The following is a 26,147-nucleotide window of genomic DNA, read 5'->3' as shown; positions in this document are numbered from 1 at the left end:
ACTGAGTGTTTGCATCGTTCTTCAACAAACATTTGGCTTTTTAAAGTCGATGAGGAGACGTTTAGTTGTCTAAGTTGGAAGTGAAGCAACATTTTCGTCTTTCGTTTACATCTGAATTGGATACAACGGCTGATGCGACGTAGTAGTAATTTAGTTTCCTGCTAAAAAGTAGTGAGGGACGCTGTTCTCACCATCGATTGGAATCAAGCTCTCAAAATAATCCCTGACTCAGAATACAATATAGTTTCTTCGTGACGTTAATAATTCTAATTAATTAATAATTAATAATTCTGTCTCGTTAATATTCAATCCTTGAAGATTATTCCGAGATCAATTAGAATTGTCATGCCATGCCCATTGTCTTGTAATTCAGCGGAGGAAACGTTTTCTTTTTCCGAAATGTGATTAATGTCGTGTAGATTTTCTAGAAATAACGTAGTAGCTGAGTCTTCAACTTCCCCTGCGCTCGCTTAATCTGTTTATATAATACATAAAGGAATTTTCGACTTTTTCGAGTTTTGAAAACCGATTTGAAGGAACTGCAACTCTTCAGTGAAGCAAGGATTTCTGCCAGAACTGAACTATGCAGTACGTCCGTTCAAAAGCAATGTATAGATTCTCTACAGTTTATTTACAGTTATTTACAAAGATATGGCATAATTTAGAGCGGAGCTATGGAACTGCGGCAGCAGAAAGAAAAGACTGCGAAGTAGTAAAGTCAATGCTGCTACAACATTAATTGTAGCTTTCAGTAACAGAAAACCGGTATATTGATGGCCGTAGGCGATAGAAATGAAGAGTATTGATCACTGGGAATGACATACCACCTCTACATAGGAACATGTGAAAAATGTTGAAGTGAGCGCAACTACTGCACAGAGGCATCCTTTGCGTTTTCTGCCTGTATCCGAGCATGATGCAATTCAGCCTCAAGCCAGATCAATTCCTTCAACTCATCCTTTGGCAGATCGTCTAACTCCATCTCGTAGGTAAGTGGTTCCTCGCAGACCGGCTGCAAATTTGAAATTTCGAGAAAGAATTTTACAGTGCACTTATCAATAGTTTGAAGCATAAAATAGATTGAAATAAAATAGGTTGGTCAGACTATCACAGCTTTCAATGGTGGTTCACTACCGCGCAACATTGTAAGCCCGGAATTCTTTTTCCCCCAGAAATGGGTTTTCTATCTTCTGAACTGCCTATGGTCAGATTAATTATTGTACATTAATAGCATGGTCAATTAATCTACAGTAATAGCATAATCAAAGTCAAGAGAAAGGACACAAAAGCTGACGGCACCATCTCGCGCAAATATTCAGCATCACCCTTGAAAAGTTGGAATGGGAAAGAGTGCGAGTGAAAGATGGTGGCCGATAGCCTATATACTCTTCGTTTACAACTTTTTTACTGCTGAATTCCTCGCAACAGTGGACCTTCCCCAAGCGAAACGAATACTATTTGATTTCGGTAAGCTTTGCAGAAGAATCGCTCTACAGCTACGTACCTGAGGAATGTAAGCCTAGAACCTGAAAAAGAGAGTGTTAATGCAAATACATTCTGGTCCATTCACTCTCGACGGAACGAATCTGTCCTCAGGGGCCAGCTTTGTGCAGTTGGATCACGAAAGAACCATGATGAACGACCTGATTCCAGGCTTGAATGTGAACAAAAAACGCCATTCCCAGAGAACATGGCAACATCGCGATTATAAAACACCAAGAAAACGCAATTCATCTCCGTAACACCACCGTTTTGCTTCCTTGACCTACGCTCCAAAGAACTAAATTCCGTGTAAGTAGGAGGAACATGCGTTCGGCATCACTGAACGCGTAATCGAGAGGGCGATGTTAGGAGCAGTCCGCAGTTGAAAGAAGGGATTCGAAGTTCGATCCTACGTCGACGATCGAAGTTCAGAGAAACTGTCGCATTTGTAGAGAAAGGTAAAATTAGGTGGGGGATTTAACGACAACCGTTGGAGGGAAATCGTTATCGACGAGACATCAAAAACACAAGAAGAACAGAAAGAGCGTGGACAAGATGATCAGATTTTCTTACGAAGTCCTTTGAGGAAAACATGAAGCTCGTCTTGTCGCTCAAGCGACGGAAAGCCAGTGGGGAAAAATGAAAATGTACTGTTGCCTATTCGAGCAGAACGAACCGGAGGACATTTGAAGCAGTTATATGATTCAAACTTCAAATGATTTGATAACAATTTGGAAAAAAATCAACTCGCAAATATAACACAATTTGTCAAAACAGTTGTCACAATTTGTCACAAGTCTATACAGCAAGAAGCAACGCCATACATCAGCATAGACCTGATTTGAGTCGGTCTGCTTACAGAAACTTTTTTCGTGTGCTGATCTTGTGATGTCGGATTAAGTGCACCTTAGAAAAATACGCTTTCTTGGCATATTCAGGACGAAGTACTGAACAACTGAAGTAACTTCTGAAGACATTACCTCTTCATTTGGGTCATAGTACTCGTAAAGATATGGGTGAGCTAGCGCTTCTTCCACAGTGACTCTGAAAATAGCACCTTTTAGAGTACAACAAAATAGTTCAATAAAAACTATTCTTCTATTCTGTTATATTATTACAACCAATATGATCCGTGAAAATCAGCGAACCTCTTGTTAGGGTCGAAAGTGAGCATTTTGTCGAGCAGATCTAAACATCGCGGATCAGCGTCCGGATATAAACTTGACCACTCCACTTTAGGTTTGTGCGGTAACGATATTAAATACGATCGAGCCTAAACGAAAATATCTGATAATGATCCAGAAGAGAGCATTAGTTGGAAAAGTGAAGCAAACAACCTTTTCGTTCATAATACATTTAAGATCCTCCTCTGTTGGAGATCCAATAACGGAAAGAATAAGATTAAGCTGATCAAGATAATGCTTGCCGGGGAAGAGCGGGCGATTGTTCAACATCTCCGCCAATATGCAACCGACCTTGAAAATAAAATGTGCTCTCTGCGGAAAGTTAAAAGATTTTCCTTGAAAAAAAAAAAACAATGTAGGGATCAAAACGTACAGACCACACATCCATAGACTTTGTATATCCTTTGGAATTCAGCATCACTTCTGGCGCCCGATACCACCTTAAGATGGTTATGCTTAGGAGCAACGTAAGCACTCTACTCTAGTTCACAACGTCGCCCACCTAGTTGCAACGTATTCGGTTAGAAAACCAGTGTGATCGGTGCGAGGATCACTAACCCGCGCCAGTCCAAAGTCGCAGATCTAAAATTGGAAATAGTAGTATTACATCAGTAATATTCAATTATTCATAATATAATTAACGAAAACTCTCAGATCTAGTTTTTAAGGTGTAATTTTAAGGTGAAGCTGTCCACGGAAGCGTCAGTGCTGGCTAGGTCTGAAATTTGAATGTATGACCATATATCAAACCAGACGAACTGTTCCATTTCATTTCGTTTTCGTTGTTTTTCACTTTTCTATTGTATGCGTTTATTGAACTATACTCTTGTCTCAGAAATCACTCTCGCTTCATTAATACCAACAGATGGTGTCGGTAATTAATCAATAAGCGTGATTTTTCCATTACGCTTGCATCGGGAAGGTAGCAAGTAGCGCGATTGTTGTCCGTTATTTGTGGATACTGCATATTCTTACTTCCTTGAGGGATAGAGCCATTGTCGATCATGTCAGGTTGTGTATCACTCAGCGGATCGTCCGTACTATCAAGTGAGGTGCTACAGCAGACAGACCGCCCTTCCCGGCTTAGTCTGCTGTCTAAGCCCGGGACTCCTAGAAAAATCTCAAAAAATCTCACTGCCAATTACAACCCCAGAGTACTGTAGGATGTTACGTTTGTCACCCTCACGGAAAAGAATAGCGTATTTGAGGACAACTCGTGCCTGGCGTACAGTGACCGGCGTCATCTAACTCCCCAACAGTCCGATGACAGTCATTACAGACGGGGAACTCATTCTTAGCCCTTTGCACTCCAGTCTAGCCAGGCGCATGGAAACAGAAAACCGCAGCCACGAATGGATTTTACTTTTTTCAAATCTGGAAGTGCTGAAATAAGCTAAACAAGCGTGTCGTGGCTACGGCAACAGTGGATTTATGGTACATATTTTCAATGCCCCAAGCACGGCGACAACCGAGCGAAAAGGGTTATAATAGGGAGAAGAAATGGAAAAACAATTTGCTGAGGTTACAGAGGAGCAATAATCACAAATTTGCGGCCCATCCGGCAATATACACTAAGTTATAATTAATTACCTTCAGATCACAGGTCGCATTTAATAACAAGTTTGAAGGCTTCATGTCACGATGCAATACGTTCGCCGAGTGAATATATTTGAGACCGCGGAGAATCTAGGAACTGAAACTATTAAAGAGGCACCTGGGAAATGAAATAGTTTAGAATATAGAATAGTTGAACGGAACAAAACCTGACTTGATATAGGAAGAAGCACACGTGATCGTTCGATATAGTTTGTGTCTTCAGTAATTTGTGTAGATCTGTATCCATTAGACATTGCACCAAATAGCTGAAATTTGCATTTAGACGAGACACTAGATGCATTCCTGAAATGTACGTTTGGTGAACCAAAATCCTGCTTTCAATTTTCATTTCGCGTGTCCTTAGCTCGTAGTTTCATCATATTTCTCCCCAACACTAGGGCAACTAAAGAGTTACCCGAGAAACCACACCATCTTCTTTTAAAACAGCTCTGCCCAAACCTTCTCCATCTACGGAGATAACTTCCACAGAATCTCCCATTGTTCCATATTCTGCGAGACATGGCGTCTCGCGTGAACTGCATATCGGCATCGAGTGACCCGAGTACGTTAAGTTCGACAATGTTCAGCATCAGCTGAGCACAACGAAACGGATAGCTGTTACCAAAAATTCCACGCTCCCTCTAAGTATTTGACCGTTTTGGGTAACGCTTTGGCGATTTGCTGTGCGACAGTACCTTTTTGCAATATCTTGAAACCAGGGTAGCTTGAGCAACGTCCGCCGTATAACGATGCAAGTTATACTGCTCGTAACTGCGCATGCACATTCTCCAATCCCTAATCGCATCTATTTAGTACAAGCAGGTCCACCGCGAGCAGGTAGCAATCAGGCTCGTATGCACAGCCGCTCATTGGGATATGTTATGGGGGTGGTGTTGGGCGCACCTTTATTTGGACTGGTCAGGCTGTGGTTACTGCGACAGCCCGGGTTAAGCTGTTCGACCACGTTTCTAATTACACCACAAATCATAGATAACTGGTGGGATCGAATCCAGACCGAGCTTAGCATGCACTTAGGGAGTGACTCCTGGTCATGTTTGAAATTTGTTGGCAGTGAGCCAGACAGAATGTTTTGGGCAGAATGCCGTCAAAGTATAGCTTGTGTATAAAAATTGTTACTGCGCAACCACCACATCAAAACTATTATGTACCTCAGTTTCGGTGAACAGCGACTGAACACAACAAGTGTTTAGGACCACTTGTGATGAATTTTAGTCTTTTGCAAGAATGGTCTGAGGCATGCGTTCTCGGTACCTCTCGGTGAATAATCTGGGGATAATGCAGCTCATACAATTTTCGTTTTTGATAACTCTTTCGGAGAATATGCGCAGTAAGTGCAGTGCAGTCTAGCTACTGGCTATCGAAAAACGCAAACACAAGAGGTTCCAATATTTGATTCTATTTCCAAAGCCAAACCATTCTTTTTTTCTAAAAATTTCTTCAAAATTTGATAGGAAGAGTTATCCCGTGATCTGAGATTAATTTCGTATAAAAAAAAATAAGCTCGGAAACACCGGAATACTGTAAATTCCAGAACTGGAAGTTAGATTTTCATACATGTTTGGGTACGGAAGACCCCGACTCGATTAGCTGAGAATACTGGATCAAAAAGGCAGGAAGATAAGAAAAATTGTAACATAGCAGCTCAGAAAGTTATCAAGATTTACCATGAGCGCTTCACTCCAATAGATCGGAGTTCCCCGGAAGAAATTTCTTTGAACCCATGATAGATGACTTCATGGAAAAGTGTACTACTCAATCGTTTTGAATTTTTTCATCGAGCGAGGATATTTCGGAAGTTGTGGTGAAGCCAGATTGAAACTATCAGGAAAAGTCTCCGTTCCGGGAAGAGCGCCGAGGAACAATGCCAGACTCGTCCGTCTGTAGTTCTTCATAGTTTTCAGAACGTCTCAGAATGTTTAGTACCGTTTTAAACTATCACCGGTTCCTACTCCAAAGCGGCGGAAAGTATTGCAACTATGCCAAACGCAAATCCACGCCGAATTCTAGAGCAACAGAAAACTATGTGAATAATATATCCTCACGTTTATTGCATAAAAGAAATTAACGAAACTTACATATCTTTCATTTTCTCCACCGATTCGGAACGAATAATATCTTGTATGTTAATAATCTAAAAAAGCCACTCTACACAACAAAAAGAGTAAACAAAACAACAATTCGCCTCACATTTTCATGTTTAAATCTGGTTAGTATTTTGATTTCACGCAACGTCCGTTGACAGTACGTTTGATGTTCGAAAGGAGAGATCTTCTTTATAGCCACCCTCTCCTGAGTGACCGTGTCCAGAGCGGAACTGAAATTATCATTTTTTTTGGTTTGTCAAGGTAAATTCAATTAACATGCTAAATATCGCAATGTTTTGAAATTGAAAATACTCTAGGGAAGATAAGAAATGCTTTTCTGCCTTGGAAAATGCACTTACAAGCCAACAGCAAACCCCATGGAAACTTTAACTCTTTTTCCAGAGTAGTCTGGCACGTGGAACACCAGCAAATCTAGCACTTTTTCGTTACAAATGCTATCCTAATCGTAAGTCACATGTTTTATAAAGCAGAAAATACCATTATTGCAGCACTGTTTATTTGCTGCAAACACTATTAATAGCTAATTTTTGTTTGTAAAATAGTAAAAAAAAATAAATTGCTTTTATATTTCACAAAGTATGATATTTTTAGAAGCAGTCATCCTTATGCATTCGAGGCTTCAAAGGACAAGTATCGCAGTGTCGCAAAACTCGCCAGTCTCACGTTTCGCTTTTCTCTGTCTGTTTGAACACACAGGTCAGTCTCTTTTCCTTCCTTTTCGTAATATGCGAAGATTTTTGCCGATCCTGGTCCCAGAAGAGAGGAAGCTGATGGTCTTGATCGATCTTTTCGGAATTCTCCAACTAACTGATCAATTAGTCGCTTGACGAACGTCGAATGGGTTAGTAGATTTAAAGTACATATTTTCAATTCGACAACGGAGTACAAAGGGTTAAAAGTTCGAAATCAGTGTGCTACGAAAGCAACGATGTTGGGATGTCGAAAAAAACATATAGGGATATAGTTTGCGAGTGTGAGCGTGATCGTGCTTAATTCCACCCAAGAACGCGAGACGAAGTCACATATGTGTACTATACACGCGTTTTTGTGGACTACTAATGAGAATTGAGAGTAACCGCGTTCAATGACTCGTGAACTACATCTCTACTCTATCCATCCATGAAGAACATCGTCAGCTTCCTGATACGTTGTCTTTACGTTTAGCCAATAGTTTAAAGGATAGAGGATAAAGTTTCTGGCGTTCATCAATCCGCTTGGGATGCGCCCCCACGTTCACTTCAATTCAGAATCGTTTGAGGTTTACGAACGTGTACCTGGCCTACACAATGACTTGCGGTGGCTAGCCGATGTGTAAGATCAGTGTTTTTATCCTCCCAGACAAGTCTGGTACCAATTTATCGACTCCGGAGGGATGAAAGGCTTGGTGGGCACTAGGGCGGGCTCGAACCTCCGATCAGTCGTGCAGGAAGCGAAACCTCTAACCGCTACTCTACACCCGCCCTGTCCATACTTTAGACCTACTAAAATTAGTCAAGCAGATATCAAGCTTGACTAATTTTGGTGGGTCCATAATTAGTAACGACTCTCCTGTCTAATCAAGTATTCAATCAGCGAGAAGTGCTTTCGTGAACGATTGAGAACGTAATCCGAGCACATAGAAAAATTTAATGCACACACTTCTTACTGAGGATAATCCGACTGTGACTCATTTCATATTTTTGCTCTGTTTACATTCTTCTTGAACTATTTGAGTGCTGTTATTTTTAAGATTACAGGTCATTTTAAGCTTTTTTAATGTTCAAATACATTATCGTTTGGATTTATTTTTACGATACACTTCGCTTTACTTCTTTGAATGCTCACAAGAACACTGTGCAATTGCATGTGAAAAACGTGATAGAAAAGTTTACTTTTAGTCATAAGTAAAGGAGAGCACATAAACCATTACGCCTCACCTCAAATTGCACCTCAAATTCTACATTAAAGAAGTAAAAGTGATTAGTTCTTTGATTATACATATGGAATGAAAGTTTATGTTTAGTGCATTAACAAATCACAATCTTATGGCATTCTTTTACGAAATATTTCTTTTGAAGTTTTTCAAGGGTAGAGTACGTTTTTCTTGCAAAACGAAAAAAAAAAGACTTTTTTGTAGTGTTAAGTTCGTAGTCTGAAGATGCAATACATTTTCGCTTCTCCCTTTTCTCGTATTTAGGGTGAGATCCTGATTATGTTTTTGCTCCGAAAAATTGAGGTCGGGGTAGGACGGGTCTCACGGCGTCAAGTGAGCGAAACTCTATGGTTCTTCTTTAACCAATATCTTTTATTACGACTTTTTCACTAAGTTTTACTGATGTAACATATTGAAGAATCACAATTACGTCTCTAAATTTCGTTATAGAGAAAACATTTTATGATGTTCGAGGGTTTAATTTAAACCCGACAAAAAAAAAAGAGTTGAATATGAATATTTGATAGAGACTAATCCTCGCACTAGATTAAACCCTTGCCTTGTTTGTGTTTTAATAGTTCCATCTTTTTCTGTATTCATACGAACAGTTCTTTTCTATCGTTGGTGATTTTCTCTATGTGGATTATATTTACTATTTTGGTTTCCAGTGCTCCCGTTTTTTCATGTTGTTGTGAAAAGAGAAATTCGTAGTTTGAAAGTAGAACAAACTTTCGCTCCTAGTTCTTTTTTTTAGTGTTTGAGGTGAGATCCTGAATATGTTTTTGCCCCAAAAAAGTGAGGTCGGGATAGGAGGGGTCCCACGACGTCAAATAGCGGATTGGTATTGGAAGACAGTGAGGCGAGTTTCACGATGCTGAAGCGAGGCGCAAGCGCTATAAGACAGAAGGATTTGGTGCACGAGTTTTACAACGTCAGGTTGTGCACCCACGCCGGAAAGTAGTAAAATTGCTGGAATGGGATCTTCAGCGATGATGACGTTCACATCAATTCCCTTATCATTTCTTCCGCACATCATCCTATGTTAATTGGTGGAGAAAAGGACGAGAAAATCACTAAGGCTGCTCCCACGCCGTTGTTCAGTACGATTATACGATTACGAGGAATTGATGGAGGCCTTACATTCATAATCTGCAACCCGAATTTTATTTTTGCACACTTAAAGGCATCACCTCAGGAATCTGAGGTGGTGCATATTTCAGGTGAAGTATTCTTATAAGGGATAGTAGATTATGGAGAGGAGGGTGATTCCGTCCATTTCTTTCTAATTGCCGTAAAAAACGGCCCGGATGATGCGGCGGCGCACAAGGCTGGCGCGCTCCAATCGAACTCCTTGTAGAAAATAGTGCGCTAGAGCGTCCGAGGCGGTATCTTCCGGGCCGTTTTTCACGGCAATTAGGAAGAAATGGACGGAATCACGCCCCTCTCCTTAATCTACAATCCCGTATACGAATACACCACCTGAAATTCGTACCACCTCAGATTCGTGGAGTGATGCCTTTAAACCACAACATCGTCAATCTAGTGATGTGCAAGCTTTGAGAACTAACCGCTTCTCTTAACGATAAGTAAGGCTAGTAAAAATTTGTAAAATCACAACGACAGAAATCAGTGAGCATGAACCACTGGATGATGGTACCCATTAATCATTTTAGCCATTCAGTAGCAATCACCACGACCACTTCAAACACCCGTAGTCATCATCAGCACTCATCGAAGGGGAATTTTAAGGATACTTTCTATCTAAAGCTCTCATCTATTGCACGGGTGCCATCGAACGTACTGTTCCTTACAGTTCCTACCTCCGTCGATCCATGAGACGATAATATATAGAGCGACGGTTACGATGCTGACAAAAATGGCCCCACCACGACTATGACTGTGAAGCAATCCTAATTATACACTATTACAGGAATAAGGAACGGAAGCTATGAAAAAATTAAAAGAAGAGAATATCCGAGCCATCGAACTGACCGCTATCGTCCTAAGCATCGTTTGGTTGGCACGACTGCAGCAGAGTAAGCATTTTATCAACTATCTACATGAAATGGAGGAAGTTTGCAGCAAATCTTCTTACAACCAGATTTTCGAGCACGCTCGAGTAAAAGGTACAAATAGCAAAATATTTGAACACGCAAAAACAACCTTCAAAATAATTCTCACTTTACGAATTTGTCGACCTATACGCTTTACGTGAGAAGATACTCATTTTTCCCCATGCAATTTCTCATTTATTTCTGTTTTTTTTTTAAATAATTAAGACGAAGAAAGGAAACGAACTACGATTTTCTGACGTGGTTCGTCTTCTCAACGATGATCAAATGGTATTTTTGCGATTACAGGTGCTGCAGTTTTTCTGTTTGTCACGCCAGAAATTATTAGATAGTGAATCTGAAGAAGAGAAGAATAACCGTAAATGTAAGGACTTACGCAACCATTCCATAGGCGCCTTCTCCAATGTAAGAAAGGTTCACGTAGCGTGGTCCAACCTCAAACACTTGTCCGTGCACTTCTTCCACATTCGCCGGTGGATCTTCTTCGCTCATCTGTGAAGACACTTTGGTAAGAATAAGCATAAAAAAGGAAAGACATGACTGCGAGGTCAAAAAGCGCAGAAATATTATCGAAAACAAAAAGTGAAAAGTTCGAAGCAAGAAATCTTTTATAAAATCGCCGACACATGGATATCGATACAGATATTAAACGTATTTATCAACCTTTTGCGTCTGACTCAGAAGAAAACGACCCATGGAAGCTTTCCTTTACAAATCCAGAAGGAGAAATACAGTATGATGTGCTTATCAACTCCATATGCTCAAAAAATGACACATTACATTTCATTCGTCCGGATTAGTGACACAAATAATGCTAAAGATATCATAAAAATAAAATATATTCTTTTCCATCTTTTCGGATTGCACTTGAATTGATACCAAAATACATACACAGGGTGTTTGCATGGAAGTGCACTGGAGTTTGCGTGACTGCGGAGTTTTAATTTGTCAATTAAAACAGTGGAAAACACATGAGACAAGCGAAAAATCCATTGTCGTAGCTTACAAACCGTGTGCAACCTCTTTCTCGCTTTTACAGCCCATGTTGGCTGTGATATCTTCCAAGGTGAGACATTAATCCTGAGGAATCCCTAGAGGCCTCAAAGCTTCTTATGATTTTTTATGTCACGGGCTTTTCACACCTCTGAATCACGGACGATCCCCTCTGAGAGTAGAAGTCATACTAACTATTGCTTTAAAGTACAGGCGGAGCTCCAAAATCCCCCTACTACTTTCGTAGTGCTTCTTTGACTTGTGATTACAAAACGTTTCAAAACAAACCTCAAAATGAACGGATCATAACCACTAAGTTATTGGCATCAGGTGGATGAAGCATAACGTGTCTGGCGTTAATCAATCCGCTTGGGATGCGCCGCCACGTTCACGTCAATTCGGAATTGTTTGAGGTTGACGTACACAGTCTAGTCTGCATAATGACTAAAGGGGCTAGCTGGTCGATGTATCAAGCCAGTGTTTTTATCGTCTCAGACAAGTCTGGTACCAACTTATTGACTTCAGAGAGATGGGAGGCTTGATTGGCAAAATGATCGAACCATCGAACGATCGTCCCATCACGCCGGAACCTCTTACCGACTGCACTACACCCGCCCAAGTTATTGACACAGTGTACATATACATACCGCACACAAAGTGATCGTACTTCTTCGCCAATGAATTGCTCCTTGTATGTTTGGTGCGGAATAGACTGCACTGGAGACCACACTTTTCTTGCTGAACTGGAATATTACTCAGCTTGGAGTTAAACAGAAGCGATCGTTCATTTTACTATGAATTAAAGGCAGCATACCACGAATCTGAGGTGATACGAATTTCAGGTGGAGTATTCCTATACGGGATAGTAGTTTATGGAGAAGGGGGTGATTCCGTCCATTTCTTCCTAATTGCCGTAAAAAACGGCCCGGAAGGTGCTGCGCGTGCACAGGGCTGGTGCGTTCCAATCGAACTCGTTTTAGAAAATAGTGCACCGGAACGCTCGAAGCCGTATCTTCCGGGCCGTTTTTACGGCATTTAGGGAGAAATGAACGGAATCACCCTCCTCCCCATAATCTACAGCTAAATATACGAATACTCCACCCTAAATCCGTACCACCGCAGATTCGTGGGGTGATGCCTTTAACTGCTTCTTGAGGTTTCTAGCAGGTACTTCCACGTCTCTCACTCGGTCCATGAAGCCGTACCTTACAAAACTATCTCGCATCGCTCCGTTCAAGTCGTCAAATACGGAAGGCGATGAGGAATTAATTTTTCCACTGTCAGGTTCTCGCTGTGCTAACCGATAGAATTCACGAGACGTCGCGTAAGATTTACTTCTTTTATCCGTTCCTGTGCATCAAATGTCATTCTTACAGCAGTCTTTAACACGCGCCCGTGACCGTTTCCAAAGTTGAACGGAAAGGCAATGAACCTGATGTGTTCCTACTACTAAGTTTTCGGTTTTCCATCTTGCCCTCCGTTCGCCGTTGGCCCAATGTATCTCTACGTTAAAGGCATCACTCCACGAATCTGGGGTGGTGTGGGTTTCAGGTGGGTTAAGCCTATATGGAGTCGTAGATTATGGAGAGGAAGGTGATTCCGTCTATTTCTTCCTAATTGCCGTAAAAAACTGCCCTGAAGAAGCGACTTCGATCGTTCCGGCGCCCTATTTTGTACAGGGAGTTCGACTGGAGCGCACCAGCCTTGTGCGGCGCCGCATCTTCCGGGCCGTTTTTTACGGCAGTTAGGAAGAAATGGACGAAATCGCCCCCCTCTCCATGGTCTCCCATCCCGTATACGAATACTCCACCTGAAATCTGCACCACCTCAGATTCGTTGGGTGATGCCTTTAAGGAAAGACAGCCAGTTTTCTTTGGATTTCTCCTATATGAACCGTAGATGACCGGATTTCTGCTTTAGACGCTCAAAACAAATGTCCATCTTGTCTTGAGTGGGACAAATAATCCAACAGCCATCAAACGGCAGTGCAGTGAACGTTTCATGACGGGTAAGTTCGACTCTGGGTATGAATGCAGGGGTTGGTGTCTTTGCCACATGGTCATAACCTGACCTGTTTGTAATAGCGTCTCAACCAACCTAGGATGATGCGTTTTGAGCACACTTCCAGGAGAGTCATACTCTGCCTTATGGAGAGCTCGTCAGGATTTAGAGCGTCTAAGTTGTTCAAAGACAGCTTACCACATTTATAAATGAAAAGCTATAGTCGTTGTGCCAATATTCACTTAAGGTCGAACTTTCACGCTTCAATTATTAAATTCTGGAACTATTTCTTAATGAATGATAAAAACAAAGTTAGGTGATGACTCAGGACATCCACAGCAACGAAGGCACCATGTATCATTGTATTATTCACCAACTGCGATGTCAATAGACGTCAAACAATTGCGCCTCGTTCGCTGCACTGAGGGAAAAATTGAGCGACACAAGCTAAGGATAGTGTGAGATGACCAAACATCATCTGTATGCATTTTTGACATTTAATAAACTTTCGAGAGTGTAATAAAGGAGAGAAAGAAGAAAGAAGGAGAGAATCGCTGAAACCCTAGGAATGCGGCATATGTTCATTAGCTCTATGACGCTACCAGTGCAATTCTCTAGGGTTTAAGGCGATTACCAACGAGTTTGTCGCATCGTCACGGAGCAAAACACGGTCGTCTGTGTCCTACTTGTGCAAACAAACGATGGCACTTAACGAATCTTCCTATAACTGCATTTTTACTGACAAGTGTACAGAATAAAGTAAGTGATTTTCTAAGTTCACTTGTTTGGCTTCAGCAGCCTGTAATACTGTACCCAACATAATGCTCCATACAATTTTCCTATGCCAAAGAAGGTGATTTATTTTCGGGACTTCGCAATCGCTAAAAAAAGTCCTGGGGAAGCTCGCGGGTTAGGAGGCATCTCATGCAGAGTATCAATACAAAAAAAAAGAAGAAAACATGAACAGTATGAGGTTGTATTGCCGTATAACGGCGCGACTTTATTTTCCAGCAAGCAAACTCAAAATTTCAGCATTTTCTCTATTTAAGGACAAGTTGCCCTTATACAGGAAAATCCTCCAGCTCACACCAGATCCTGCACTCCCAAATAAATCCGAAAATGGTAATGTGCACCTATTGAACTGATTCTCCAGATTTAAACCCTAATGAATAAATGTAGGTAATACGAAGACTTTTATTATATAAGAGGCACCACATTACTTTATTTACTTCACTTCACTATATTTTACTCTTACTATTTACTTATTTCAACTTAATAACAGTTTATTATCATTTTCTTTATTTTCGAAAAAAAAAACATCAGTTCCACGGTCTTAGTGCATTACCTTCCCTTTACTTCATTCAAACGCCGCGAAACTCTTACAATCATCAAATTCAAGAGTTCCCTATTTAAGATACTGGGATAGCCTAACACCGGAGACTGGTGAAAAAACACATGAGTTCTAAAGCGAGATGAGGAGAAAACGTCTAAGAGCGGCACAAAACAAGAAGTGATTTCGAGAGCGAAAGTGACAGTTTTTAGCAGTAATTTTATCGTCTCCTATTGTTCCTTTTGTAATTACCAACATTTTGTTCAAATTGCGTAAGCTTCTACTCGGACTGACCTTTAATTGAAGTTCATCGCAGTCAATTCTAAACGTTCTATGAGCTTACGACTTCATTTGTACGCCAATGGGATCCTCACACCACTGCCTAACTTCAAATTCATGCCCCAAATGGGAGACGCTACTTCTCAAAAGTGGTGAGAAAAAAAGGAAGCCTCAGGAAATCAATGAGGAATCAGACATGGTGGGACAGTATGAAAAGTTACTAGTTGGTGGAAGATCAAACGCTGAAAAAAAATCAGCAATGATCGTATTGGTAACCACAAAAATATGAAAGAAATCAGATACCACGAAAAAAAATTGATAATCACCTTTCTTGATGTTCTAGCGTTTAAAAGATAAACACGTGCAGATTCCTCTAAATAGAAAGTAGTAGCACATTTATTTTTGTTTTACAAAAATAGCACTGAAAAATTTTGTTTGCGGCCGCGTCCAGGATTATGAGATGGTCAGATTTGAAAACAAACCATTACTTTTATCTTGGTATGAATGACAATGACAATTCGCATAAAGACTTGATCCGACATAAACTCATTCTCATCTTAAGAATTAACATTCCTTAGCATCCGAAAATAAATTTCCATCACAGAAACTGTTGAAGCTACTCCTCAAAGGGGAAAAGTAAATGTGATTTTTAACCACTGTTCTGTAAATCCACTTTAGTTTCACACTTTCACATTTAAATAGATCCCAATAGATTGTGCACAACGCCTTCGTGCCCCTATCGTCTCCTTTTTCAGTAATGGAGGTTTCTGAGAAAGTAGTGAGCGGTGAGCGACGTTCAGTACAGTACAGTACAGTACAGTACAGTACAATACAGTCAGTAATTATGGGCTCCTCAATGTTCATACATAACAATATATCTGTAAATTACGGAACTATCATGAAAAGCCTACTCCAAAAAGATTTTGATATCCTGGAACACATATGTGCATCCACTACAAAGATGTAATCTCCATTTTTCTTCCATAACATACTTTACCAATAACTACTTTGTGTGAACAGGTAGCTCCTTACACATAGAATACAGAAAATTTAAAATGAAAATTCAAAATACAGAATTGTAAAAGATTTGAATAGCTTCCGCTAATGTTCTAAAGTCCTTTTTTATTCCATCCATTTCTTTTCTCTTTCTTATAAGATGAAACTCATATAGAGACCAGTTTTTTTTTTATAAAGCAATCGAATGACTTGATAATTTGAAGCCGCAAAATCAGTGCATCCTGTTTTGCGCACCTACATGAGACAGCTACATGCAGCAAAATCGCTAATTCTTCACAGAAGACGGAAAAGACACTTTCTCGCTTGCTTTTCTTTATCGTCTTTTTTCATAACTCGCCTCAAGCTGATCTTTATCATAAGAGCTGGACATCAATAAATCCACGTGCGCGATCTCTATCTAATAGGTATGACCGTTCTTTCTAACTTGAAAAGTCAATAAAGCCACTATGAACCTTTGAAAGGTGGTATACTAAAGTAAGAGAGGGAGAAAAATGTGATTCTATTGTTTTTTTAAGGTTTTCCGTAGTGAATTCATTATTCCCAAATAGCACTACTAATAATAGTCAAAAGATCGTGATCTAAGAAAAACTTTTTTGTGTCTACGTAACAATCAACAGATTAAATAACAGAACATCCTACGTGTATGATACGCAAAAATATGTTGTTATCGAAGTGCCGAAAAAAGAACCACATGTTTATGAAATGAAATGCTTATTATTCAGCACGTTCTTTGGTTCCCAGAACAAAATTTCTACTTATTTGTTTTGAGGAAAACTAAGAAGCAGGAAATTCGCCGAAAAAATACTATTATCTGGAGCCAAATATATCTATGCACACTTTGCGATAAAATGTTGAAGTACTAGATTCTCAAAAGAGAAGTCTGGATCTTTTCCGGGTGTTTACTGATCACTCCTGGATAAGATAAGATTAGTTTTATATCCCGTCACATTTCTGCAGAAAATGATGAAGAAATCATTCCATCACATGAAAGTCTCGCCAGTTTACAAACTATGTACCATCCTGACCGTCGATTCTTATTCTAAGAATTCTGGAGGGAATACTCGGATATATCGATGATGCAGGTGATCATCATCGCTACATACGATACATATCTTATATGTTTCCTTCATCTCTATGACTTTGTTATCTTCATCCCATGAAATTGTCAAAAAAAAGTAACAGCCATGAGTTCATTCAAATTTTGCAGGGCATCGAATGGAATTAAAACTGAATTGAGTGTATTGTAAAGTCAAATGAGTTAAAAATAAATATAGATGCAAGAACTGGAAAATAGCTGGCTTCGGAGTGATCACAAGGATTGATTGTCATCAGTCGGCAGCTTTTTTGTGTCAGAAAATTTCTTCAAAATTGACAAAGAATTCGAAATTCTGGTAAATTGAGGTCCAACAGTCTTGTCGCAGGGAACCCAACAAGTTCAATTATGCCTCTTTTTAATTATAGCCCTTCGGAGAGTTGACGAATGAAAAGGAAAGTGTAAAATTAAAATTACGCACATTTGCAGCAGCTAAGATTATCAGCTTCTTATTGAGGGCCACGAAGACTCTGCTTCGAAACCACCTTATTTTCTAATTTTTCTAAATACATATGTATGAGTACGTATATTCCAACCTTAGCAGTTAATGCAAGAATATGTAGGTTAATTCTAATCTCGTTCACCTGGACTATAGTCCACTCAACCAAAGGGACAATCAAACTTCAAAAAAAAATTTTTTGGGACATGCTCCACTTTAACTTATAGGCTGCGTACCACAAAGCTTGGGGTCGAGTGTAGAGTTCGAGATGTAGATTACGAATATGAGCGTGTTCCCGCTCATTTACCCCTTAGAAACCCGATAAACGACGTGGGAAACAACGTTTATTCCCACAAGGTAGGTGAAAACTTGCCACCCTTGTGTACGCGCCGCGTCCAGAGTGAGCGGTCAGAAATCAATAAGGTCTCCTCAGCAGTGTCTTCGAATAACACCAATGAATAGGCTGCTGAGAGAACCGTTTTTCAAAATAGTTAAAGCAAAGTTAAAGCAGGAGATCCCAACGTCGTCAGCTCCGTTCTTTGAAGCACCATTATGCTCATCGTGAGCCATCGGAGGTAGAACTGCAGCTAAAATGTACGCAATTTTAATCCTACATCTTCAATTTTTTACACTTCGGCTGTCTGTTGGATGTTAATTGAAGCTGCAGTCCTACCTGGGTCAACACTTATCCCGCTTTCAAAATCATGATCACTTTGAAGTATCCTTTTCGAGGAATGATATCTTCTGAAAGATGACGCAACGACGCTGACTATAACACTGGCCTATTTTTTAAATTTACTTCTCGATGAAAAAAATAATGCAAGGTGGACGTTTCAAATAAATATGAACCTTTCAAAAACGCGTCGTCATCAACAAAGAAACTGTTTGCAACTTAATTTCATGATCCGGGCCTTTAACTTCAAAAACTTTAATATAGTTCCCATGAAAAATGTCCTCTTAAAATAGTGCTCTGTAGATGTTACATTTTTCCTCGATATTCATTCATTCCTTTTCAAACAATGAGTTAATGCAGCCACTGCTCATCCTCAGTTACTTACGTCACACAATCACTCATAAACTCATGTCAGTTGCTGAGATGAGTTCTAACTGAGGACAAATGGCGTGAGCTTAGGTCAGTGATGGAATGAATGATATATGTGGAATTTTCCATTTTTTCAAGCAACATTACTTAACAGTATCCTCACTCCTGAAAAAGCCAATTTGTATCGCATTTAAGAAAATTTCCGAAAATAAAGATAAGCTCTAGATAAGATAATTACATGAAATCCCTGCAGGGGATAAAACTGGCTGAATTGAAAACGTTCTGTGCACGTAACGACTTGCACATTGTTTCAGAAGATTTCGTGCGGACAGAAGTGAAATCTTATCTGGTAGTCGCTCTCTGAGATATTTCCGAAAATCACAGATAATAGGAAGCAGCATTGTTGTAAAATAGAAAATCTTGTTGAACTAGAAATCTGCGTATCTGGAAAACAGAGCAAAACAAAATAAAACAATTTCCCTGTTGTTTTCATCTGAAAAATCTTCTTGTCTACTAAACCCAGTTTTTTGTGAAATTTCCAACATTCCCAAGGTTTCGGAATTACAACATTAGGAGACCAAAATGTTCGTAATAATTTTTATTTTACAAGTAAGCACCAGCACTTTTTTTTGTTTTCGTCAAAAATCGTATATTCGTAGGGCACAACCATTTGCGAGGAAAGCCCGCCTTTATGTAACCGTAATTTTTTCCTTGATGGTGTTTCACGGTAGATTCTAAGAGTCCTAATTAAACGTAACCGATATATTTTGCTCTCAAATATCTATCAGCACTCAGGAAAAAACCTACAAAAGAAGAACAGATGTCTTCACCATCCACTTCTTAGTTACTCACATACACAAATGTGTCAAAAAAAAAACACATACATGAAAAGAAGGAAATATAAATATTTCCATGACCGTAGTCCAGCTGTAACTTTTACTGGTCATAGTGGTATCCGAAATTTTGTGTCCAATCATACTTGAAAACTTATTCCTTAGAATGCTAAGATTTGAATAATTGTGTCATCCAGGCATGAATCACCTGGCGGAATCTTCCGGCTGATAATTACTGATAATTAGAAGTATAACCAACGTCAAATGAGCGCATCCTTGCGTACTTCGTAGGAAGTAACGCGGTTCCCACGCTGTTTTTTTTTACAAAGATTAGATAGAGATGAGCAGAATCACTCCTGATCCAGCAATCTACGATCCCATCTCTAGCTTTTCCTGCGATTCCTTCACTACGGCAGAATCGTGGTATTCTGCCTTTAACACAAGGCAAGGAGAAGAAGGAATGCATTGCAGGGAACGAGTCGCCAGCTGAACGGCGTCCAATATAAACGTGGCATCATCAAAAATAATGCGCAGCGAATGATGTGGTCCCAATGCTCCCAACAAGTACTCTAACATCCCCTCTAACTGGAATTTGGTACAACTTCACTAACATATTGAAAATGTCCGACGATGTCAATGGGCCTTTCTCTGCCGCTCGGAACAATGTTCGATATTGTTGAGGGACAAAAAAAAATTATGGGAAAAAATTTAACGGTATAATATTGTAAGTAAGCTCGCTTGTATCAACAGCTATAAGTGCGATAGGGAGGAGCCGGACCATTGTCAGTTAAAGGGGGTCTAGCTCATGCGGTGCAGCTTAAAGCCCCATGAATCTGAGGTGATACGGATTTCACGTGGAGAGTTCCTATATTAGATTATGGAGAAAAGGGTGATTCCGTCCATTTCTTGTTAATTGGCGTAAAAATCGGCCCGGAAGATGCGGTGTGTCCACACGGCTGGTGCGCTCCAATCGAACTCGTCGCAGAAAATAGCGCGCCGGAACGCTCGAAGCCGTATCTTCCTGGCCGTTTTTTTACGGCAATTAGAAAGAAATGGACGGAATCGCCCCCACTCCTTAATCTACGATCCGGTATAGGCATAATCCACCTGAAACCAGTACCACTTCATGTTCGTGGGGTGATGCCTTTAAGTGATGAGGATCCGTTCCTCAATCGTTCAAAAGTGGAAGGAGTCAGAGCACCGGCTCCGATTGTCGCATATATTTCTGCAGCTGATATGCTCCATGAAGATCTTGCGAAAAAAATCTGTTTCTTGGGACTTGGATTCTCCGAGGATGAAGTGGATAACTGGTGCACAAAAAAAGATACGCCTGGCTCAAAGTGGTGAATAAGTAAACAACCGTTTGGTAGTCAATGTGGTAATAGGTGTCGAGCAGGAGGCAAAACAAACATATAAAACTATAACTATTGTGATATTACAAAGGTAAAGGTGCACGAATTGCAATTAATTTCATGCTTGAAAAGGTGTACTGAGACAGCTTCAGCCCCAAACCTTTCCATCTCGTTTATTCTTCACATTTTAATATTCTTCCTCTAGAAAGATGCATATTAACAAAAATGTGAAGATGAAAATATTTAGAGGAACTTTTCGACGTGTTTCGAACGGAAACAGCATTGATTATTCTAAACAAAAAATTGGAACAAACATTGCAACAGACTGCGATGCTTTCTATCAGTGCAAACTGAGCGCGGAAAGAGACTCACCCCAACCGAAATAGACTGCCCAGAAAATACCAAACTAACTATTGCTACCTCGTGAAATGTCAAAGCATAAAAAGATCTCCTAGGAGATGCGTAGAAATAGTCGGCAATCATGCCATGCCAAGATATGCACAGACATCTATTATTATTATTATTATCCACAACTATTTCTCTTGAAATAAATCCTTTTTAACTACTGTCAAAATACGCAGCGATCATCTTATCAGAACAAGGTGCGCTTTTCACCTCAACCGAAGACATACAGCGGCAGAAATCTCTAAATGGCTAGAATTGATGCCTAATACAATTCAAACGGAAGTCCAAAACACAGGAAAAAGAAACATCGACTAGGGAAAGAATATTTTTCATCTGCTTCATTTGAACACCGTAAAAGAAGTGTCACAGAGTCAGCCCTAAATGAGTTGTGTCGGGCTGAAGCGTTACGTTTTCAGTGAAGGCGCGCTCTTGTTTCGCCCAAAGCTCTCTTTTCTTCTTGTTTTTCATGGTTCTTCATTATTTTTTCGTATAATAGGGCATGAATAGGATTACGTAGCCCTAACAATGTTCTTCACTATTCGTATTGTCGCTTGTTTTGTTATAGGGGACCTCTAAGACTTTAGCTTCTAAGGATTGAATTTATCCTCCATTTCTTCGCTTCACTCTACACCGATAGCGTTGTTAGTAGCCGAATTCAGAGTAGAATCCAGAAATCCAGCTTGGAAAAACGCAAATATGCACGATTACACGAGAGGGTGGGGTCCGATTCTTACAACATGAAACTATTGCGGAGACTCCTGGCAGCGGAAGAAACAATTGATCTAGCGTAAAAGGGCTTTCTTAGTATCACGATTATGAAGGATGCCAGTCAGAAATAATTGCACAAGAAAAAATCAACCAGATTTTAAATTTATAAAAAAAATTAGGGTTCAGAGACGCCCTAAGCGCTAAAGTTAATAAGATAAAGACTTTGTTGAGACTGTCTAGTCCTAGAATTCGTAGATTACTAAAAGAAAAAAACGAAGCTATAAAAAACAAAAAAAAGAGCTCCGAGGAGCATGTAGCATTCGGCCCGTATTCGTCGTCGTCAACGATACAATAAGCTTTACGCTGACTCTATATTCAGGAAAAAAGGCAGCACTGACTGCTATTCCAAGTGTGATTTCAAAGTCAAAGATGATGCTGTTTCACACATTCTCCTGGTTAGTTGTCAGGTCAGGGCCCGCATATATGAGTCTGATTGCTGCCTGCTCGCGGTGGTCCCACTTGTACCAGATGCAATCAGACGTATCAGTACGCTCAGACGTATCAGTAAGTTATGGAACAGTGACTAATGGATGGATTTTCGAGCGGGCTTGAGATCGAGAAGGTTGAGCAGAGCTAAATTCGAAGGCGACACGCCTCAGCGAAGATGCGGGCAGCCCCGTCAGAAGATAACATCAGCAGGCCAATTACAGACATCACTCCATGAATCTGAGGTGGTACGGATTTCAGGGTAAAAAACGGCCCGGAAGATGCGGCGCCGCACAAGGCTGGCGCGCTCCAGTCGAACTCCTTGTTGAAAATAGTGCGCCAGAACGCCTGAAGCCGTATCTTCCGGGCCGTTTTTTACGGCAATTAGGAAGAAATGGACGGAATCACCCCCCTCTCCATAGTCGCCATCCCGTATACGAATACTCCACCTGAAATCCGTACCACCTCAGATTCGTGGGGTGATGCCTTTAAGTAAGTGAGTTGTCTACTCATTCCTCTGCTATCCTAGGTGAGAAGTAAAAAACGGCCCGGAAGATGCGGCACCACACAAAGGATCCTTTTCCAAACAAGAAATGATATAATACCGCGACTACTATTTGTATCAGAGACTGTTTCATCAATTTAATTCTAGACGAATTGCCATAAACCCTAGATAAGCAGATAGAAAGACCTCAAACGGGGAGGCTAAAGAACGTTTGCTATCTCTAAACAAGTAACCACCAAATAGAGAGAATCAGAAGGACTGAGATGAGCGAAACTATGCAAAACTGCTGAAGGTAGCGAAATTTCTGTTAAGGTGATGAACAGACTAATGAGAACGAAATAGACAGAAGAATAATTCAAGAATAATCCGTAGGCATACAGTACTACTAAACTCGAAACCTATTCAAAAACAAAAGTAAAAAGTAAGTATACATTGTAATACAGTAAACGTACCTAAAGAAAACTGATTGGCTTAGCTATGGTAGAAGGTTGAATGTGATTTTCTTCGAGAAAAAAAAATTGAAGGTTTTGGTGAATTGCTGTGCTAAAACGTAGAAGCGCTGCTAAATGTTTTGATTTTTTTATGCGAAGGTGGAAAGGCATTGGGCACATAAAATCTGAAAAATGGCTCCACATAAATGACGACCGAAAAGAGTGAAAATGATCGTTCTTTATGAAAACACATAGGGGAATAATTCTCATACCATTTAAATGGTGTCATTCGTGTCAGCTGACTTATAGGAGGTGTCGGAGTTACGAATGGCCTACGTATATGCACATGATACGGTACTTCTGTTTATGTGCGTACGTGCACGCAAATTTGCACGTGTGTTCACGTATTTTACTTCAATCCACCAAATACTTGATTCGCTTGGGCGATCGACTCGTTTTAACGTAACCTTTGTGGAATACCAAGTCAAAACTTCTCATCACATTGACACTTACCACATTGAATGAGCGAGTCTAAGTTGATCCCACCTTCTGGAGATCGTCTGCTTACGTCTGCATGCTAAACATTCCAAAATAGACCCAATAGAGCTGAGATGAGGTCAAAGCAATTTTTAATTGTTTACAAACAGTTTAGTAAGAAGATATTGTATTGGCGATACGATGAATATTGCCATAAAAAAATCATCGAAGAAAAGAAAAGAAAGGAAAGATGTCGATAGAGGAATCAGACATCCTTGTTTTGGAAACGACTCAGTAGCAAAGATATCGTCGAATGTATGCAAAAAAAGCCTCAAGGCGAGGACACTCCCATTTCGCTTCTCCACCTCATAACCTCTTTTCTTCTCGAGGTCGTGATGCATGTTTAGATAATCATGTGGATCCTCGTAAAAAAAAAACCTTTCAATGTCAAGAAAGGAATTAAATGCGTGAGGAAATAATAGTGATAACATAAGAGATCAATTCATGCTATCGTTCAAATCCTCACGAGGAACTACTCCAGATGTTACCTACACACACGTCGCCAACTAATCCGAACACCAACCTTAATTTAATAATTAATTAAACAACAAAAAAATAATAGCCTGGCTTCTAATGTGCACTATTTATGCTCATTTCATAAGTGATAATCAGAAATTCCTCACTTTTCTATCTCTTTATCTGTCACTCCCTCCTCCTTCTTCAGCTATTCAACGAGTAAGCGCAAATCTTGCCAAGAATCTTTTCTATTTCCTCAATGAGCACCATTTTGACCAACAAATCATCATTCATTTCAAGATCTTCACCTTCGTATTAAAAGCCAGACGGCTATCGCTTAAGAAGTCCTTCTCAAGAAGTATTTGACGCTACAATGTGTGTCTGACTACCGCACTCCACGCATTGAAAACAAGTAATAAATAGAAATAATAATAATAATGGTTCTTTCCTCATTCTTGTGGAGGGATTTCTTAGAATAGTTTTCATTCCATGATAACAACGTTTTGTTTGAAAAACTATTTGTCAACAATTCTTCGCTTCTTCTGTGCTCGAAATTTCTTAAATTTGCGCTCGAATTTCCTACTAAAGGACGACTTTTGGTCATCTTCGTCCATCAGAGGTTCCGTTATTCAACAGCTTATTAACTTATACGTTCTTACACAAACTATAACCGTAGGTAGGCTAAATGAGCTCAAGAACTCAAGAGCGAAAGTAAGCGAAGCTACACGTTATGTGGGAAGTTGTAAAGAGCCACAAGAAAGGACCTGAGTGGTTTCCATGTTTGTTGGCCTTAATATAAAAAATTACAAGTGAGGAAATAACGGAGAAGTCTACAGCATACACTCTCTGTTCAATATTTAACTAGTACTTTTTTACTATTTGATTTTTTCCACCCCTACAATTCTGGTTTAGGTCCAACCGGATGGACGATTCAGCTTGACTGGTGTAAACCAATAGCATCCATGCAATGAAGCAGCAATCAAACACTGAAGTCATCTAAGATTGCAGTTCTTCTTCACCGCAGCGAATGAGGTTTGACGACAATGAAAGAATTTGAGATAATCCAGAGAAGAAGGATAGTTGTAAAGGATAATAATTGCAGAATGAGCGCTGAATAACAACACAAGAACAACCGTATCAAGTAATTCTCTTTCTCCTTGCAGAACAAGATGAAATGAGCCATTAATTTATCTTTAAGAGTACTAAAACACAGTAGCAATTTATTCACATTGTTTAATCCATCATATTTCTATGAATGGATCGAACCATCGACGGTGTAGCGCAGCAGTAATAGGTAATCGCTACGTTTAAACCGTCGACGGCTCGAATCCTCCTCAGGCCAATCAATCATTTCATTTCTTTGGAGTCCACGAATTGGTAACAAGCTTTTTTGCGACAATGATATTCACTTGATTTATCGTTTAGCAAGTAATTATCTATAAATTATTCTCGCTCACAAATCCTTGCGAGATTCAACTGAAATCGAACGGATTGAAGCATCCCAAAAAGAGTTATCAACGCCGACCATCTGAATGTTTCTTTCATCACCAATAATTTATCTCCAAAAACTAGAAAGTTTCTAATGTCTTCCTGGTATAATATCTTCCTAAACGACAATCCATCTATGGATAACCCCCGAAAACCTTTCCAGAGCGATGAGGAAGGAATTACACAAATCACTCCCTAATATCACTTTCAGCTTCCCTAAATCTGCAATCGTAATTTCGTCGCTGCAAACTCTGCAGTTTGCATCTACTGCCACTTAGCGTTCTATTGTTGCTCTCAATCACAATGTTTGGATACTGCGCAGAGCACTAAAACGACATGACTTTCTGCTATCATGTCGTTTTTTGTACGGTCTATGAATC

At 40.0% G+C, this 26,147-nt stretch overlaps 1 protein-coding gene across 2 annotated transcripts; it reads right to left on the bottom strand.

Annotated features, from left to right (window-relative positions):
- Positions 1–868: 868 nt before the first annotated feature.
- RB195_011144 (uncharacterized protein) lies at positions 869–13,502 on the bottom strand (the record flags this gene model as incomplete). Of its 2 annotated transcripts, XM_064192443.1 has the most annotated exons (13): positions 869–1,012; positions 2,463–2,526; positions 2,631–2,755; positions 2,820–2,957; positions 3,040–3,106; positions 3,169–3,248; positions 4,257–4,352; positions 4,435–4,528; positions 6,359–6,414; positions 6,471–6,597; positions 10,749–10,864; positions 12,013–12,108; positions 13,437–13,502. In XM_064192443.1, the coding sequence occupies 13 exons, from the start codon at positions 13,500–13,502 to the stop codon at positions 869–871; spliced, it is 1,269 nt and encodes a 422-aa protein (XP_064050026.1). The 2 variants fall into 2 exon arrangements, with proteins under 2 accessions (XP_064050026.1, XP_013301344.2); XM_013445890.2 differs by lacking the exons at positions 12,013–12,108; positions 13,437–13,502 and having other exon boundaries at positions 10,749–10,894.
- Between the last annotated feature and the right edge of the window lie 12,645 nt (positions 13,503–26,147).

This window comes from Necator americanus, chromosome III, assembly GCF_031761385.1.
Source record: "Necator americanus strain Aroian chromosome III, whole genome shotgun sequence".
In the NCBI taxonomy this organism is placed as follows: Eukaryota; Metazoa; Nematoda; class Chromadorea; order Rhabditida; family Ancylostomatidae; genus Necator; species Necator americanus.
This window is presented reverse-complemented; position numbering and strand designations above follow the sequence as displayed.